This window comes from Juglans regia, chromosome 6 (genome assembly GCF_001411555.2).
Source record: "Juglans regia cultivar Chandler chromosome 6, Walnut 2.0, whole genome shotgun sequence".
Lineage (NCBI taxonomy): Eukaryota > Viridiplantae > Streptophyta > Magnoliopsida > Fagales > Juglandaceae > Juglans > Juglans regia.
The window spans coordinates 34,156,268-34,177,105 of record NC_049906.1 but is presented as its reverse complement, the minus strand read 5'-3'; the positions used below and the strand labels follow the sequence as shown (position 1 = coordinate 34,177,105).

Genomic DNA, 20,838 nt, shown 5'->3' with positions numbered 1-20,838 from the left:
ACCTTACCAGAAACCTACATTGAGTCACAGATGGCCGTCAATGTTTACTTGTAGTAATCCAAGAAACTGTCAAAATATATATATATATATATTCACGCCTTGAAAAATTCATTACAAGAGCTAACAACCTGTATGCTAGCTTGGAGAAGCCTGACGCAGGGAATAATTATATCTAATGTTTTAATAACCAAGATTCAACATCTTCAAACACAAATTTTGAACAACACCTAATTAAAAACCAACTGAGTCAAACTTAGATGACATACGAAATCAGCATGAATATTGGCAGTATCTACTCGGTCCCAGTAGCACATCCAAAATTCTTGTAGCTCTATACCATTCTCTAGATTTGATTGTTATCTAAAACTGACGTGAGCATGCATAATTCCCTTTCTACATGTTTAAACTGCAATGCCTTTGCAACCTTGATTGTGTAAATCAGTCATACCAACGACATATGTAGATGGTACAGAATGTGAAACATGTTATGCATCCTTTGTATATACGAAGACTATGGATGGAAACATCTTTGTAGTATAACATAGACTTTGTAGTGTCGATATATAGAACACTAAACTTTGTCTAATAGGGACTGAAATGCAGTACACACAAGAACTACGTAGTGCATCAATGTTGTGTTTCCTGAAATGCAGTTTGAAAATTATTACACCGCCGACTAGATACCAATTTAAATACCAATTTCCCTATAATGTGTACCATAGGTAACATACTATGGTGTTATCAATGTTGGTATATTCTTAACACAACATTGATAACATCATAGAAGTCTACATTATTACACTGCCGACTATGCGATCACTGAAATGCAGTCACTTGTGTAGCCAATGTCAAACGCACCTGGTAATGATGTTTAACAAGATTAACTTAGAAGGATGACTTAATAAAGTTAACTTGCAGTGTATGGCCAGTGAGTTAGAGGCGCCAACATCAGGGGACTGGGTAAATAAGCATAATAACTAGTGTCGCTAAAAATGTTATCTTGAAACAATTTAAAAAGCTAATATTAATTTGAAGCTAAGAAAGGTAGGATTTTTTTTAACTCTAGACGTGAACAGATGCATGGATTGAGGCAGCATATTCTTAAGCCCTGCATTTTTTGACAAGTGGTTTAATGATGCCTCACATAGGAACATAAAAAACTGGGGTACTACTAATTTTTGTTACATGCATGGTTTGCAGGGTTTTTAGAAGTAGTGGCAGATTAAGCTTGTTTTGAACAACATTGGGCGAAGACGCTACATAATTTGATGGACAGTAAACCACTAACATATAATATAAACAATCTTGGCTACACGAGTAGATCAACTTTTGACCAGCTGCTAAGGGCATATGGACTGAAGGTGTAGAAGTTGCAGTTCATTGCTCCACTGTTATAATGGTGAAATAGGGTATCATTCCAACCTGCTCAATGTAGACATCTTTCTACATGTTTATTCACTACATGCACCGGTGTATATAGTGGCTTAGGATCTTCAAATACATTATGTAATTAAGTGACTTGACAAATGATTGATTTAAGAATTGATAAATGAATGAGCTCTTTGTCTTAGCACATGATGATGGTCCTTATATGTAGACAAAGCTAGGTGTTGAGATGATGATTTATATGACTGCATTTTGACAAGTACATTTGGGATAACTACCAAATGCATATATTGAAAGGAATTTGGGGTATTGGTCCCAAAACTGTTGGGTGGAAGTAATTGTTTCCAATAATAGGTTTGGCAAGTAGAAATAATCATGCTTATTTACATAAGCATGAATATTATTGTCAATATATATTTGTGTTACAAGAATGCAACCAAAAGTGCTACAAAAATAGCAAGAAAATTTGTTATAGACCTTCTTGTAGGTCATGATTATTTGAGGCAAATCAATTCACCTCAAGTTACAATTTTGCCGTTGAATTTTTGAAAATCACCGCAATTGGGGGCAATCACGACGAAATACAAAGCGGATGAGAAAGCAAAAATCACAATAGACTCTGTTGTGGCGAACCTCATGATCGTTGGGATTTGTGCCTTTTGCGGCAATTTTATTGGTGCCGCAACAAATATTTACTATCTAGGGAACTGATTTGCGGCGATATCAAAACGTTGCTAACACCGTATCACGGCGATTTACTTTCGACAAGAAAACCTAATATAATTCAAAATAGTCATTAGCGGCAGAAGCAAAAAGCGTCGCAAAAAAAATTACCAGCGACAAATTACTCTATTATGACGATATGTTTCTACGGGGAAAATTTATATTTACAGCGATTAATATGTTGGTCGAGAAAAGGGTTTACTATTTACAGCGAATATTATATCTATTGCGAAGAAAATTTTCGACGATTTTAACTTTTCCCAACGATTTAAGATGAGAGCTGTAGAGTCATTTGCGTCGAGTTTTAGGGTGATTACATCAAAAATATTTCGCTAGAAAAAATCATCATTTTTGGCAATTTTGAAAATTCGCTGCTTATTCACAAAAATTAGCAGAGTTGCAATGAATATGCGGCGATGAAAATACGCAGAGAAAGTCCATTCGCGGTGATTTGTCAGACTAATAGCGACGAAAACTGGTGCTGGGAAATGCCTTTTTTCTTGTAGTGGTACTTGAAAATATTTTTTATTTTAATCATTTACAATATAAAATTGTTTTCTTTTTTGAATTTAAAGGCACAGCTGCATGCAGTTTCGTAAAGGTTTCCTAGTATTTGCCAAGACATGAAAAAGCTTGATAGATAGAGATCATAAAAGATGGTGACGGGAGATTAATATAAAAGCCAATCTAAAATAATCTTGGGAATCGGCCTGGAATTATGCTGAAGTAGTCAATGTTAAATATAATACATACTCTAGAAAATGCTATGTGTATATGTATATATAAAAGTTGTATATATATATATATATATACACACACACATTGTCAACATACGAATAAAACACGATACTCTAGACATACTATATACTATAGAGTACGTTTTTCAAGCTAGGAACTCCAAAATGATACTTATAAGCCCATCATCATGTATAAAGATAAGATTAAGAGATCAAATTGTTGTAGATGATATCAAGTTTTCACAATTATCAAATCAGAATTATGATTTGATATCATATTGATTTTAAGATATTTACCTTAATTATTTATAATTTTCTTATAAATATGGATCTATGCCTTGTATTCAATTACACTTGAAAAATTATATTTACAAGGTATAGATTCTTATTTATAAGAAAATATCTTACTCATTATAAAAATTAAATCAAGATAATATATATCAGATCAAAGTTATTTGATTATAATTATAAAAATTAAATTAAATTATTAATTTGATATTATTTTCAACAAAGAATGAGTTCTAGGTTGCCAAAGAGTAAAAAAGATGGTAACGGTCAGTTTCAACAACTACCAACGATGTTGTTGCTACAACATAACCAACTAAAGTTATCCACACCGACTTAAATAAAAGAGAAATTCTATTTGCAGTCCCCACTTGGGGACTGCATGTACAGACCCCTTATTAAATGAGAAAAAACATCATTTCAGGAGGGATAGTTTTGTAATTTTAAAAAAATTTAAAGATAAAATTATCTAAACTTACATTGCAATTCCCAAATGGAGACTGTATTTAGCATTGCTCTAAATAAAAATCCTTGCTTTGCTGATTTCATTGCATTTCACTAATACATGAATAAATGAATAAAAAGGGATGTACAGAGAAGACAGCTTTAATGGTCATGAATACTTCATAATTTTTTTTTTTTTTGGCCTTGTTTGGAATTTTTTAAAACTATTGTGTCTTAAAAAAGAAAAAGAAAAAATATGTTCATCATCCTCTTATCATCTCATAATGTGATATTAAATGATAGATTTATAAATAAAATATAATAAATAGTCTCTAATCATCTAATATCGCATCATGAGATGATGAAAAAATGATAAAAATTGAGATGATGAATAAAATTACCCTAAAAAATCATCTTTTCACATCAGCAATAGCGAAATTCTAATTTCATATATTCGATTAAATAAAAGTCCCATTATTGCCTTTTATCAAGAAAAAAAAACCTAAAAAAAAAATGGAAGTTATTTCTTTTCCCTCTCCTTCTCAATTCAGAAATATTTCTTGAACAGAACAATTGCCATTTATTTTTAAAAAATTCATAATTATTCAAAAAAAAAAAGCACAAAAGGCCAAAAAAATAATTGGATCAAATCATATTCGGCTGAAACCAAGTGGGTTGTGGGTTTGGGCTGGGCTTTGGTCGTAAACTTACAAACTGATTGAAGCCCGGCCTGAAAGTCCTCTGACAGACTCTGACGGACCGTTAATTTTGAGCGCCTAAACGCACCGACGCTGAAACAGGCCGTGTCGTTAGGGACAACATCGTAAAAGTCAACATTAGAAAATAAAAATGAAAAGGTAAAAGGGGAAAAGGAAAAAAGAAGGCGTATATTTGTACGATCGATACCGTACAACTCCGAGATCTCCTTGTTTCCTCTGGCAACCCGAGCCCTTTCCAGAGCTACGAAGGAACCCTAGCGCAAAAAGGCTTATAGCTCCTCCAGAAATTACAGATCACCACGCGGTATTATGCTCCCTTTATTCTGTTTTCAATTTTCCTGTTAATGGCTTTTATTGTTCGGTCGATGCTGTTTGCTTTTTCTTGTGATTCTCTTGTTTCTTTGTCAGTCTGCTTTCTCTGTAGTTTACGAGGGTTTCGTTTTGTATTATATGTTTTTCTGGTGAAACGAAATGCTGTCAAAATGGGGATAAAAATTAATTGGGTTGAGATTTAGGTTGCTGATGGGTCGAGGTGTATTTTCTGTGGGGGCAGATTTTCAGTTTGAATTGATGCTGTTATTAATGTTAGAAAAATCTTCGAATTTAAAAGCGTCTCAAATTAATTAATGTACACACTATCCGACTCCAGCCTGTAATTAAAATGATAAAGCAGCTTCTACTGCCCCCCAGACTGTTTCAACGCTGTAATCTCACGGATTTCGCTAGGGCACCCACTATGGATATTTTGTTGCTCCTCTACATTTCTATTTTTTTTTTCCCAACAGAAACTCAATTTGCACACAAATGTCTAATATATATATTGAAGAAACCCTACCCACCATGAGTTTGTGCACGGTGAATTGCATATTCTAAAGAAGCGTTAGGTGTTTCTTGAGGTGCGTATAAGGGCACCTGTTTGCAGGATTCCGATTGTGTCCATCTGCAATTGTTATGCACATCTTTTAACTTTCATTTCAGTGTAAATTTATAATGACAAGCCTTTGATTGATAATCTTGGGAGTAAATAAAAATCATGCTTTCCATAAATAATGAATCTGTAGCTTTTGAACTTTCTATGAATCTCAGAAGTACCTTAGTTTTCCCCCTTGCAGCTGATTATGTTGCAAGCTTTTTTTTCGCAGCTCTGGAAGTTTCTTGTGATCTTGAAGATTGAGAACTTGCAAAAGGAGATACATAGACCAAAGAGTGTGAGACTGAATACTTTTGTAGTCTGCTGTGAAATTCTTGCATCTCGGTGAAGTGAGTCTTGAAACCGTTCATTTGATTTGTTGAGAATTATACCTATAAAAAAACTGTTCATTTGATTTGTTTGAGAATTATGGGATCCAGAAAGGAAATGGGGAGATATGGAGGGAAATAATAGTTGTAACTTGTATTGATTAAATAAGGGATGCAAGTTTTATTAGAAGTGGGTTACATATGTTTCGGCGTTTGGGGTGGTTCATTGGTCTGAATTATACGAGTTGGTCGACAAAGAGGTTGCCTGATGCAAAACCCCGCCCGGCTAGGGTTAAGCCGGTGGCCATGTTGGACACTGTGCAGGAAATTGCCATTTACATCCATAGGTTTCACAATCTTGACCTGTTTCAGCAAGGGTATGTGCTTATTGATTCATCACTTCTTGTGAACTCGTTTTCTCTATGTATATGTTTCCTAAATAGATCTATGAGATGAGTTACTCTTAACCTCAGTGAGTTTTTGTTTTTTCAGGTGGTATCAAATTAAGATTACCATCAGATGGGAAGACGGTGAGTACACTTCTTTGGGAACTCCAGCAAGGGTTGTTCAATATGAAGGTACTTTATTGGAGTTTTTAGTAGCTGTTCTCTTCTTTTATTATCACGTATCTGGTTTTGATCATCCATTTCTTTTTTGTTTGTTGATTTTCGAAATATGATACTTGAAATCATGAAAGTTTCATCTATCGGTTCATGAAGATTGGAAGTGCTTATCAAATTACACACAAACATCCACACACCAACACACGTAGTTAATACACTATATATGCACCTGTGAATTGGAAGGATACCTTTATAAGTACATGGTATGAAAAAACTCTTTTTAAACTAAAACATGAACGTTGCAGATTATACAATTGGCCAATATCTTTGTTGATATGGTTCAATCTATCTACTCATTGATTAACCTGCACTATGACTTCAACTAAAACTTTGAAATTATGGTGTTTAATATCATCGAGGAAGTATATTCTGATTTCAATATCTAGCTTCACCAGTGGAGATTTAACTTGAATTAGAGCTACCCTTTTTCTGATATTTTGTTTTAAGCCTCCATTTTTACTGAGAGTGTGATCAGCTGGTCAAAATATGTATTTTATCATGTATACTGAGATAGACCAGTTCAGTTCCTTGTGCTAACGATGAATTGCATGACTGCTCCAGAAATTTTTACATGGGGTTGCTCAGTAAAATTAAATGATTTCCAAGTATCTTTATTCTGTTAAATACTGTGTCATTGTTCACACTTGAATATTTTTCCCCTTCACGTAAGTGAAAGTATCTGCTAGCATGGCATCTTTGATATTCTTTTTTCAAAGATGAGCTAAGGACTGAGGTGGTTAAGTTTCTTTTGAGCTGTAGCCCCTGACCTGGGTTCTGATGATGTATATGGAGTATGGAGGATTGATGACACAGACAACAGCTTCTCAACACAGCCTTTCAGGGTCAAGTATGCGAGGCAGGATGTTCTTTTATCTATCATGATTTCATTCAATCTACCTCTTGGTAGATATGAGGTAGTGCCCTCTCTCTCTCTCTATATATATATATATGTGTATGTGTGTGTGTGTGTGTGTGTGTTTGCATGTTGATAAAAAAAATAGTGTTTGGTGCAGGATCATATTCACTCAATAACATTTACTATTTGATGTGTGTATGTGTGTGCATGTTGTCTGCGTGTGTGTGATAAAATTTTCTTAGTGGAGTAAGTGATTATCTCCAACTATAAGATAGAATTTGAGATAGCAAATAGATGATCTCCATTGATTTCAAGGTTGGATTCTTGAGTCGGCTAATCTCTATCCAGTAAGAAGCAGTCCTAGTTTGTATGCAGCAGTCTTAATATTTACCCAGCGAAAACCTTTGCTAGCTCACTTGATGGAATTAGAATGTCTTTGGATATCAACGTTATGAATCATTGGACATCTGAGTGTTTCAGGATATATGGATCCCAGCTCTGAAAACTCTTGGGCTACAGAGATTAAAACAAAAAAGCAAAAGCAAAAGTGTTTGATTGTTCCATCTGGCTAGTTGTGGCTTTTTCTGTTTTTAGTAACTAATACTGTCCACATAATGTCTTGGCTATTTTGCAGGGTCCACCCACATCTGCAGTTATATTGAAGTTTGAGCTTATGTATGCTCCAGTAATAGAAAAAGGGTGAGTTGAAAGTTTTCTAATATTATGCTTTTGTTTTTGGATATTTTATGCTCGAAATTCAATTAGAAATTAACGAGTCCAAAATGCTTCAAAATGAAAAGGCTTAGGAAGTTAGGAATGAGTACCCATGGTATCTAGGATGATGGGAATGCGAAGGCCTTTCCTTTGAAAGGAGACCCAGGAAAGGAGCTATGCTATTGACAAACCCTTTCATAATGACTTTGTTTCTCATTTATTTTTATGAGTAAGAAGACACTAAGACGCACCCACTACAAACCACACACTCAGATGACTAGCATGGTCCTTCCCCCATCAAAGAGCCACATATCCAGGGTTGACCACATCATCACTGTTTTCTCAAGGTGTGGCCACGGTCTCGATTGGGTTAGTGTTAAGTATGTCCAAGCTTGACAATAGCAGTGGTGATTTGTAGTCCCTCGGAACGTGACTCCCTAGGCAGGTTTCTTTCCCTTACCTACATACTAGGCTAAGGGCTGCCCTCTCTGTTAGCTGGATGTGGCCATATCCTATCTTTTATTAGGCAGCTATCCTAGGATCTAGTCTAAAGTAGGACAAGCTACGTATGGCTGGCATACAACCTACAGTTTGCTTAGCCAAAATAAAAACAACAAAAAGAGATGCCTGGTTTTGTACCTTTAGTCCAATCTTAGACAAAGAGCAAGGAGGATATGAAGCACTGTTGGGTAGACCATGGCTCCAACCAGGGTGGTTCATGACTGGGCTAATAATGATGGGGGGCCCTCATACTCAGCAGCTCTAGGGATGTGAGGCTATCTCAATTGTTTGTGCGTATCTCGAGATACTCTTTTTTTTTTTTTTTATATAGGTAATCAAAGATATTATATTCATAGAAATAGGCAAAGCCTAGGTACACAGGAAGCATACATGAAGAACGCCTAACTAGAGTTTACAATAAAAAGAAGAAGATCATGGACACTAAGTCCGTTACAAACTATGGCCCCCGCCCATAAAAACAATGACTTAAAAAAGAAAAGTTTTAGCTCATCCATTGTTCTCTCTTGATCTTCGAAACTTCTAGCATTTCTCTCCCTCCAAATACACCAACACAGGCATATTGGTACCAATCTCCAAATTGCCGCTACTTGAGAATCGCCGTATACTCCTCTCCAGCTTGTGAGGAAATCCACCAATCTACAAGGCATAACCCAAGACAATCCAACCCTTGAGAAAAAATAATCCCACATAACCTTGGCCACCTCACAATGTAGCAGCAGATGATCAACTGACTTCCCATGCTTCTTACACATATAACATCAATCTAGGACAATAACCCGTCATTTCCTCAAATTATCTGTAGTGAGGATCTTGTCCAAAGATGTTGTCCAAACAAAAAAAAGTTGCTTTCGTCTGCCATATGCTCTTCCATGGGAACGTAGACATTCTAGAGTTCATAAGCTTTTGATAAAAAGAACTAACAGAGAAAATATCTTTCTTAGAATGATTCCAATGCATCTCGTCTCCGGTGCCCCCTGAAACACTTGCAGAATATAATGTCGCAAAGAACTCCGTATTAGACTCCAACTCCCAATCATGGGTTGCCCTAATGAAGCAATATTCCATTGAGGGGTGCCATTTGAAAAGACCAAAATGTCGGCAATCAATGCCTCCTTTTCTCTAGCGAGCGCAAAGATAGCAGGGAAGGTATCTCGTAGACAATGTTTACCACACCATTTATCAAACCAAAAAGGGACACGCGAACCATCACCCTCAACAAAATGTACATGTCCTCAGAAGGTCCCCCAAATGTTTTTCCACAATCCTACTCCATGAGTGCCTCGTAACTCATTCGAGCACTATCCTCCCCAAGGTTCCTCGAACTGTGAATCAATAACAGACTTCCATAAGACCTCCCTTTCGTTTTGAACTCTTCCCCCAATCCACACCATAAGAAATCCCTTTGTAACTTCTCAATGCAGTTAGCCACCTTTGTGGGAAGCGGGAACAATGGCAAAAAATAGGTGGGTAAGTTTGAAAGAGTGCTTTTAATCAAAGTCAACCTACCGCCTTTCGACAAGTATAGCCTCTTCCAAGCAGCCAATTTGTGCTCCATCCTTTCGACCACATCATTCCACATCCTTTTAGATTTAAAGGAGGCATCCAAAGGTAAGCCAAGATATTTCATAGGAAGATAACAACTTTACTTCCATATCTCGGGATCCTCACTCAAAGATAACAACTTTATCTTTAAAGAGGGAAGGAAAATTCAGTTAAGGGGGCACATTCCCCCGAACCCCCTCTGAATTGACTTGACTGCAGAGCAATATGCAAAGCAGCAAGATGGAGGTAGCTTGCTTTATAGTGAGTTCTTTCTTTCTTTTTAGTTCTTCCAAGGGTTGGTTCATAGGGGAGAGTAAAGTGACGGTCTTGACCTGGAAGGATTGAATGCTGTAGGTGCATTTACTTGTCTAGTGAAGCACAACCACCCTTCTTTCGTGTTAATGGTATTTTAATTCTTTTGTGTAGGTCTAAGGTACTTGCTTCTCTTGATGCTTCCCCTGCTGCAGTGCATGAATTTCGAATTCCTCCTAAAGCTCTTCTAGGGTTGCATTCTTATTGTCCTGTTCATTTTGATGCTTTCCATGCTGTGCTTCTTGATGTAAGCATACACACAAGTCTGCTGAAGGCTGGTTCTTCCGTGTCCCCAATGAAGGTACCCAGGTTTGTCACATATTCTAGTTTCTAAAATAGATAACCTGGTCATTGTCACATTCAATTACGGAATTCTTTTGGATAGTTAATTGTTATAGGTCTTGGTTCTGAACTAGTTCTTATTTATTTGTTGAAGTAACATGATCAGTTGAATTATTTCAGTGATTTCTGCACTACCGAAGATGATGCTGGTGACAGTTTTTTTGGCTCGAATCTAGTATGTTCTTCTCACACATTGTATTTATCTGTTTGAATCCTTTGCCTGGTTCTTGGCAACATGGACCTATCTATCTTTGCTCATGAGTACTAGTTTATATGTTATTTGAGTTCTTTGCTTGGTGCATCTATCCCATCATGACACTGTGTTTGCCACCAATACTGCGTTTGTGTGTTTTGATTGGGATGTGTGCATAGCATATCTGTGCATGTTGATGGATGTGCTTGTTAATGTTAATTGTAATTGTATAGGTCTAGCTTTTGGGTTTCTTGGCATAATATTAATAGCTGTGTAAACAGTAGGATAACTTTGGATCCAACTTTACCATTGAAATATATTTAGTATTGTTATATCAACGTAATTACTATATTAGATATGAGTAATGATTGTACAAGCCCTGCACAAGCTCTTTGTAACAAAATGGACCCTACCATAAAAAAGCATAAAAAAAATCATTTTTTTCTAGTAGGACCACTTTATTTACAAAGGGTCTGCTTGAAGCTTGCATACCCAAGGCTTGTTTCTAGCATTACTCATTATATATATACACTAAGAATACTATTGGCTCAAAATGTTGTGGAAATTAATTTGAATCCCCTTTCGGAGTGTATTTACTTACCTTGTTCATTGATTACCCAGTATCCCTCTTTCATAAGATCCCTAGTGTTGCCTGTAATGTTTTCTTTTCTTTGTTATTCAGTATGTTTTTTTAAATTCAAAACTTTTAAATTTCCAAATCTAGTCCCTCAATAATAAAAAAAAAAAAATCGAATTAATTGCAGTTAAGCCAATCAAATGCTAGAGCTCCATCTATCCCTCTTATAATTTAAACTCTCCCCTTTTATTGTTGACATTTTCCCTTTTTCCCCTCTTCTTTTTCTTCCTCCTGATTCTCTCTCCCTGAATGCTTCTCTCTTGCTCTTTTGTCTCTCTGCTGCCCTGGGTGGCGTGCAATCTGGTTAGCCAGTGACCCCTCCCACCTCCTCTCTCTCTCTCTCTCTCTCCCCCTCTTGCTTTCTCTCTCCCTGTCTGCCTATCACAATCGCCATGGATGGCTTGCTACCACTGCAAGTGGCCTGTGCGAAATAGCAGGACCTTACTCTACCTCTCTCTCTCTCTCTCTCTCTCTCTCTCTCTCTCATCAAACTCTGTACAAACCTTTCTTCATTTACCATTCCACACAAAAATCACTTACAAAAATAAAAATAAAAATAAAATAAAATAAAATTTGCCTGGGTGTCACACATCGTTGCCAATATAAAAAAACTTATCCCAAAAAGAAAATTCCACTTAAAAATCAAAGCTCCATAAAAACAAATTCATAATATAAGAACAGAATAATCAAACTACCTGTACTTTCTTACTCTTTTCTCTTCAAGGTTTCCTTCTCTCTTCTCTCTCTCTCTCTCTCTCTCTCTCAACAGTGTACAAAGATGGTGAGGGAGAATTTTCTTGTGGGTCGAATGGAGGAGGAATGGGGAAGAGAGGGGGGGGGAGACTTGAAGGAGAAAGGGAGGGGAACTCCTCTCTCCGTATGGGGAAGGGAGGGGGAGGGATGTTCTGCACCTCACCTCATGTTTTCTCCCTTTATTTTAATAATAAATATATGTATATGTATTTTTGTCTGTGCATTCACACTATATAAGAGCTTCACATGATTCCATCATATCATTCAGAACTCCACAAATTTTTGACTGTATGATTTAAGAGCTTTGATAAGGTAGAAAAATGCCATACTGGTAATGGATTTGTGCCTGATGCAAAGGAGTAGGAACCTCTGTAAAATGAAATCTGAATGGTAAACATTTTGTAGAAATGTGCTTTAATGAATTTACTTTGGAGGTGCTTCCATCACTCATGATTATAGTGACTATCGTTTCTTTGGAACACTGCTCTTTCACATATTGACACATGAATTTTGTGATTGGCTAGGCGTTGGGTGGTCAGGTGGCTTCTGTACATTTGAAAGAGATCATGCTTATTAAAGCTTTATTAACTTCTCGTGACATTTTGCTTGAGGAGCTACAAAAACTTAGCCGAGAAATTGACAAAGCTGTTGATTTGATTGATTTTATATCCAAAATGGATGATATGAAGTTGTTTGATCCTGTCCTGCAAGCAAATCTTGGTGCTTCTGATGGTCAAGTTTCAGGACAAGGCAAGCCACGAAATGGTCTTGAGGTCCTTACTTAATTTCATCCAGCAGAATCTTCTTGATTTTTTTTTGCAATTTTCTCAGGTTTTAAGTTTTTGCTGTTTACTAATTATTTTCTTCTGTTCTTGACAGAAATCAAATGGTACTCTAGATCTTCGGAGTGAGGAATTGCTTCGCTCCTTATCACAGGGTGATTTATTGAACTCTTTTAACACGTTGGGAGATCAAATGTCATATTTATGGAATGCTTTTCTGAAGTTCCACAGGTTAGATATACCCAATATCATTAAAATACTGTGTAGACTTTGAGTGGTTTTAGTTATTTTTTCTTTCGAGAGCCAAATAAAATTCTATCAGTCAGCCATGTCATTGAAGGCTCAAGGTGCTTTAAGCTGCAAAAGTGCATAAAAGGCAAAAGCCTGAGTGGCGTCAAGTGAATGTTTTGGAGATACAAAGTAAATGAAATTGCACAGAATGCAAATGGTATTGCAATGGTGCAATGCATGATGATGGAAGCAACAAATTCGAATACATTTTATACAATTGATATTGATTCCACTGCATCAATCAATTTCTTCTGTCAAGACCAGGTTATTGTCATGTATGCTTATGTTCAGTAGCCAATTGCACTTAATAAGTTGAGGAATCTAATACTGAACCCCTAAGGGTTGGTTCAAGTGGTGAGGGCTTTGGTCTTGGGAGTATGCTTCCCCTAGGTTTAAGGTTTGAATCCTTGGGAATAAAAATTTCTAGGGCCACACACCCCTTTGATGAAAGCTGGTGATTACCTGATCCATGTAATGGAGAGCATTACATGGGTTTAGGGTTTAACTCGGTACAAGATATGTTGCATTTGCATGGTCGCTGGAGTTCCTCGTCATAAAAAAGTTGAAGAATCTAACACCAGCAAGTTAAGTCTGGTAACAATTACTAAATATCTATTTTAGACATCTGGCTAAGGGTAATTTTATCTACCATAAAGTAGAAACAAAGGCCAATGCCAAGGTTCCTTTTGCGTACTTTATTATTCTTATATTTTTTATAAGTGACTTCTGTCTACTTTAGAATTATGCCCTCTCACATTTACCATCTAAAAGCAGAAAAACCACAGCAAAGCTAGTGTAAACCTCATTATTGGTATAAAGGACTGGCCAATATGGTTATAAAAAAAATTGACTGGTAAAATGCATTGCTATACATTTTTTTTTTTACAAGTAATGCAATTTTATTGAATGAATCCAAGTACACAGGAAGTGTACAAATATGTTATTATACCATGACCTCGTATTCTTTTTTAGTGGTTGGGAATAAGCAAAAAATATTTGGCTTTTGCTCTTAACCTGGCCTGATTGAAGGTGCTTGGCTTGGAACACTTGAATAACTTCATGTGCACTTCCCCACATTTTGGACTTAAAGCATGCCTCGGTGCACTCATAATGACATCGAACTTGCCTATAGTATTTTATTCTTTAGTAACCTATTTAGCAAGAATTTTTATTATTTAGTAACCTAAATGTAGTGGTGAATCTATTGATCACTAGCTGACTCATTGTACGGCTGTTAAACACTTTTGTTCAACGGGTGATGGCTGGGGTTGAAGGGGTGATGGCTTCTACTACAATAGATATGTGACTTTGTTGGAAAAGACTGATTGGATCGTATAGGAACAGTTTGTTCTGGAATGCGGCCCTCTACCCTGTGTGGATGGTTTGAGAGGGAGGAATAACCTCATCTTGCCGACATTGAGTTATCTACCATTGAGCACAACCTTTTTTTTTTTTCCAATATTGAGCTCAACTTCTCATTTCTATGAACTTTTCATGCGTGGACTAATATGTTTGACAATGAGTTATCTACTAAAGTTATCTACTTGATTGTAGTTCTTTAGGGTACTCCACTATAGTCGATTATAGCTCTTTAGGGGATTCTTCTATATACTTCATGTATATATATTCTATACAAACGGATAGTTATTATCATTTATTTTTGTTTGGCACTAGGTGTCTGGAAACAAAGTCCTGACTAATCCCCGAGGTGCACAGGCCCTTGGCAAGGAGTTTCCTGCAATTGCACCTCGGGTAATTCAAGAGTAAATTCCCCTAGTCCGATGGCCTATAGAAATCGTTTGCACCCAGGGTTTGAGTCTTAGACCTGGAGGGAGCATACCATGAAGACCAAGGCCCTTACCACTTGAGCCAACCCCTAGGGGGTTAAACAGGGATGATTATTGACATGATCTGGTTTTTATGTCATTTTGTTTCAAATAGTAAGCTTAGGAAGAAGAAAAAAAAGCTACTAGTGCATTTAACAGCAGTCTGGACCCATGAAAACTTAAACTCACCAAAAAGAAAAAAGAGATGAAAGTATGAAACAGCTTAAACGGCTTGAATTTGAGAAATAATTTTTGTATTAGAAAATGCTGTCTAAATCTGACTTTTTTCCCTTTGAAGTTGTCGGAGAAGTCTCTTACACGAATGTCCATAGGGTTTTATACATAATGTTGATGCCTGCATATGTGCATCGATTGCCTGCATACACATATGTATGTGCACACAAATACTTGCATCTCTTAATAGACTCTGTGGCACGATTTGCTTGGAGAACATTTCTCTTGACTCTAGTTATTTAAATCTGATAAGTACTGTAGTTATTGGTGGTGCATCCATGATAATACGTTTATGGATCAAATTCATGTGGATTGAGATGGCTAATGAGTGGTTAAATAGTCTTTATAAGAAAGGGGTTTCTTTACCAAGATACTAAGTGGTTTCTGGGTTGCTTGATATTTTGTGAAGAGCAACCTGAGTTTCTTCTAAAACATCAAACAAGTGGAATATTCCTATCCTTACCCACAAGTTAATGAAAAGAGAGTTCAACCCACTTAATATATATATATATATAAAAGAGTTCAACCCTGTTACGCAGTTGTTGCTTTGCCTTTTCTTTTTCTTTTTTTCTTCTTTATGTGCTGATCTATAGTTCGATCTAGGGGTAATGAAAGGAAGATATTGGAATTCTTGCGTGATATATGGGCTAAGGATCGGAGAGCTGAATGGTCCATATGGATGGTGTACTCTAAGGTTGAAATGCCTCATCATTATATAAATAGTGGACTTGATGAGTCTTCTCACCACGGTGTACATAAAAGAGTTTCAAGTATGTGGAAGTTAACTGATGATGTAAGTGCTCATATTTTGCCTACATTTTTGTATTCACTTTGTACAGAATGTTAATCTTGGTTTAACCTTAAGATGTAGACAAATGGATTCTCTATTGTAGAGTCTTTGACTTGAGAATTTTCTTTTATCTGCACAGCCTGCCCAGGCTGCAGCCATGCGTGCTGAGCTTCATAGGCGAAGTATTTCACAGATGAATGTGAGCAATTGTTCTCTCATGGACTGTTTTATTTTGCTTGTTTTTAGTTGAACTAAAAGCAGGTGATTTTTTCATGCAGATCAACAATAGGTCAATTCAAGACATGCACCTATTTGGGAATCCTTCACAGATTCCTATTGTAATTATAGAACGTGTGACGAATGCTCCACGCCGTACTACTAGTGCAAATTCATACCTGAGACATCAGGATGTGATAGACTCACAGGGATTGCTCATTGGACCAAGTTCTGCATCTTTCATCAAGCAATCTGACGTTGGCTTACACCAAAATGCTCGTGCTTTGAAGATTGTTGTCTTTGTGCATGGGTTTCAGGCAAGTTTTGTTCTCTTAGAGCTTCTCTAAAATATATACATGCCATGTGGTTATCATCCTCGTGTGAAGTTTCATTGCCACAATGAAGATTTTGTTTGTGAGAGGTGCAGATGCATATCATCGCAGAGTAATATTTTTCATAGCTGCGTATATTTGTCATAGTTTTAAATGTTATGTAGTTGGAATAAATTCATTTGTTATGACCTTGTTGGGTTCCGTAGCACTTTGTAGGCCTTCTCGTCAAGGACATTTTATATAGATCCATGTTGCAGGTAGAAGGTTTCATTAAACTAATTAACAAGATCTTGGTATATTTCATTTCCAGCTAATTTAGAGAAAGAACTACATCAAAATTACATAGATTCTTCAAAAGAGCCAATGAGCTGCTTCATGATTTGCAGGAAAAAGAAAGTTATTTCCTGTGTAATATAGTGAATATTTAGCTAAAACTAGATTTTTTTTATTTTTTTTTTTAAATATTTTCCATCAACATGGTTTCATATTTCAAGTTTTGGTGCAATCTAGTTATAGAGACATTTTGATACACCCCTTCTTTGAAGAATACCTTGGAGATTTCAGATGGATTTTAAAAATAGATATAAACTGAGTTTATATCTTGGTTCTTGGGATTGGGATACTTCTTGTAAAACTGCTTAAGATTGGCACCGCATTCAGATCGACGTCCCAGGTTCTGCTTTGGCCGGACCAATGCTGGGCAATGACCATTTGGGCTTGTGAGCCTGAGTTACCTTCTTTGAATCGGTTGAGTGCAGAATATTTTACAAGTATTTAATGTGGGGCTTTATAGATATGTTTGGTCCTGTTACCCAGGTATGCTGTGCTTGCTAGTGGGAGTTTGATATCAGTAATTACTATGATTTAAAAAAAGACTCAGTTTGGTTATCGTACCATTATCTTTGAAGCCTTTATTGTTCATGTTTTATACTCTATTGTAGATAAAGCATAAACCGGAATAATAATATTACTTGGTATAACTCAACATTATAGGGGCATCACCTGGATTTACGGCTTGTTCGGAATCAATGGCTTCTGTTAGATCCGAAGACACAGTTTCTTATGTCAGAGGCAAATGAGGACAAAACATCTGATGATTTCAGAGAAATGGGACTAAGGCTGGCTCAGGAAGTGGTTTCTTTCGTTAAAAAGAAAATGGATAAAGTTTCACGATCTGGAGCCCTAGGAGATATCAGACTTAGTTTTGTGGGACATTCTATTGGAAACATCATTATCAGAACAGCATTAGCAGGTAGAAACCTAGCCTTGGATGCCATGTTTTTCTCTCAGTTTCTAGACTGGTACTAAATCTTGGCCTTTGTTTTTGCAGAGAACATTATGGAGCCATACCTAAGATACCTATATACTTATGTTTCAATATCTGGTCCACACCTGGGTTATCTTTATAGTTCAAACTCTTTATTTAACTCTGGGTTATGGCTTTTGAAGAAGCTCAAGGGCACACAGTGCATTCATCAGCTAACTTTCACAGATGATCCAGATCTCCAAAATACATTCTTATATAAACTGTGTAAGGTAATGGAAAATTCCTTTGTTACTTAATCAAATTTAGGTGTTTTGTACTCTTTCAAACACACGAGAGAGATATGCTCTTTTCTTACAATCTACTGTTTGACTGAAGACTAAAACAGTAGTTTTATGTTATTTCAGGAGAAAACACTGGAGAGATTTAAGCATGTAATCCTGTTATCTTCGCCCCAGGTATGATTGGCAGGCTATTTTTTATGTTTTTTATGTTTAATGATTGGCAGGCTATTTTTTATTTTCTTTTACTAGTAATTGAAGATTTTATTTTATAAACATAAAAAACATAGTCCAAGAACACAAGACGTATACAAGAGGAACACCTATTAGAAGTAGAAAGATACAAAGAATTCATGAAAACTCAGTATTAACATACGTAGTGGCTGTCCAAAGAAAGAGAGTATCGACAAGGAAAGAAAGTATTAACATTCATTTTGACATCGGCTCAAAAAAAAAAAAACCAGATGTTTCTTGATGATGTGCCAAATTTCATTAAATCTGCCTTTGTTTTAGTTGATTGAGTAAATGGGAGAGACCTAGATACTTGTTCATTTTCTGGTTGCCCAAGTGTTATGTTTTCCCCCTGACCATGATGCTAATAATTCATTATACCTCTCAGGATGGTTATGTTCCATATCATTCAGCCAGAATTGAGTCATGCCAAGCAGCTTCCTTGGACTCCTCAAAAAAATCGAAAGCATTTCTCGACATGCTAAATAATTGCTTGGACCAAGTACGAGCTCCTTCTTCTGAGTATCGTGTGTTCATGCGCTGTGATGTCAACTTTGATACATCCTCCTACGGCAAGAACTTGAACACCTTCATTGGACGAGCCGCTCATATCGAGTTTTTGGAGTCTGACTATTTTGCAAGGTTCATAATGTGGTCTTTCCCTGAATTTTTTCGTTAAATGGATGAGGGAGGGACCTTTCTTCCTTGGCATTCTTCGTGCTTCTGTGGCCAGTCTTCAGTGGGACATTCTTACTATTCCAGCATCAGCGACCATTGATGGTGGGTGGGGTTATCTATTTTGGGGTCATGAGGGACAGTCATGCCATTGCATATGGGATGGGGGAACTTATGTATCCATTGGCCATTGTGAATTATTTGGTTGTAGCAGGTTCCGCTCGAATGAAAGTTGAATCTGAGACTAGGATGAATGTGAATCTTAATGTGCTTCCCAAGAGGCTTTGGGATCTGACGGTTCTAAGGATTAGTGATGTAATTACTTGCTATAGGAGAGAATTAGATTCCTACTAGTGATTATGCTTTTGACTCAGTCTCTGTTAGATACAGCTTATTTTTATAGTGAACCAGCGAATTAAGAACGGGTCCTTCATTAACTATAATAAATTTTGGTATAAGACCCACCTTTTTGTCATCTTTCTTAATGGACACAACTTAATTGTTTTTCTTGAAGGATTCTGACTTACACATCAAGAGTGGAGGATCTCAAGAATCACCCAAGAATACCAGCATAAAGTGGAAAAACAATTTGGGAAAATGGTACCAAAATTTGTCTTTCGCTTGAGGTTATCTTAGATGATTTGTGAATAGTAATGAAAAAGTAATGAATAAATTGTGAATGATAGCGAATTGTTCGTGAATAGTAGTGAAATTGTTTGAGACTTCTCAACTTCCCAAACACAGCTTAAATATCGCATAAGTTGAGGGAGGTGATTGTTTGAAACATTTTGTATCATGTCACCTATAGTCAAGAGCAAGGACTATGGCCTCTGTTTTAATTTTCTCAATTAGTTAAAAAATACTCAAGGATTCCAATCAGCTCAAGGATTAGAATCAGTTCAACACTGCAGTCCATATAAGATTGAAAAAAATTACTCGTATATTTATTTGATACCAAAATGTAGAATAAACCAGGAAATAAGCAACTTTGATATTATTGAAAACATACTTATAGATAATGTATAATAAACCAGGAATTAAGCATTAAGTACTTGATATTATTGAAAGCATACTTACAAGGAGATTATTTCTCAAGAGTAATAGTAGCGAAGTACATTAACAAGATATTATAAAGGAGAATATTTATTTTTGCAAAGGAAGAGGGAGGGTTAGATCATGAGAAGAAGGATTTTTTTTAATGTCTTTCCTCCAATCCTTGAGTCCCTTTTATAGACATCTAAACGGTAAGAATGTACAATAAGGATAATTGATTTTTTTTTTTTTTAAATAAGGATAATTGATGCGTAAGCTGAAATGATAATTGATAGAGCCATTTGTCTTGGTATGTTCGGCTGGAATGATAATTGACAAGACTGTTTGTCTTGTTCGCTAGCTGAAACAATAAAAGTTAATAATGATGATTCTTCTAGCCGAAAGTAATTTCTCTTATTGTGTCTGTTGGAAGACAATAATAATTTATGAGATTCTTTTGTCTTGTTGCATCTTTTAGAATAGTGAAAGCTCTTGGATAATTGAAAAGTTCACATTTTCCTTATGACACAATCTAAGGATCATAATCTGAAAGATCTAGATCAAATGGATCTTAAACTTCTTGATTTAGATGAACTGGTTGGAGAGAAGAAGCCTCTAAGGGGGAGGAGGCGTGCTGAAGATAATCTAGATTGAGACTGGCCTAATGATGGAGAGGCCTGTTGTGTTGTAGCAAGTCTTCGCCAGTGATGATAAGGAAGATCAAATTATCCAATATGCTAAGAAGATATTAGAAACAATACCCATGAGAACCAACTTTGACTTATTCAAATTCATTTTCAACCAAGAAACAGCTTCAACGCATGGAAAGAGGGCCTCAAATGAGAGGAGTTGGGTTC

At 36.3% G+C, this 20,838-nt stretch overlaps 1 protein-coding gene across 1 annotated transcript; it reads left to right on the top strand.

Annotated features, from left to right (window-relative positions):
- Positions 1-4,434: 4,434 nt before the first annotated feature.
- Positions 4,435-19,413, top strand: LOC108992100 (protein FAM135B-like). Its single transcript, XM_018966547.2, has 16 exons — positions 4,435-4,598; positions 5,437-5,910; positions 6,026-6,111; positions 6,916-7,070; positions 7,647-7,711; positions 10,217-10,411; positions 10,565-10,619; positions 12,552-12,800; positions 12,907-13,040; positions 15,764-15,953; positions 16,090-16,149; positions 16,229-16,483; positions 17,492-17,750; positions 17,829-18,034; positions 18,170-18,220; positions 18,663-19,413. The coding sequence occupies exons 2-16, from the start codon at positions 5,735-5,737 to the stop codon at positions 18,951-18,953; spliced, it is 2,427 nt and encodes an 808-aa protein (XP_018822092.1). The 5' UTR covers positions 4,435-4,598; positions 5,437-5,734; the 3' UTR covers positions 18,954-19,413.
- The last annotated feature ends 1,425 nt before the right edge of the window (positions 19,414-20,838 follow it).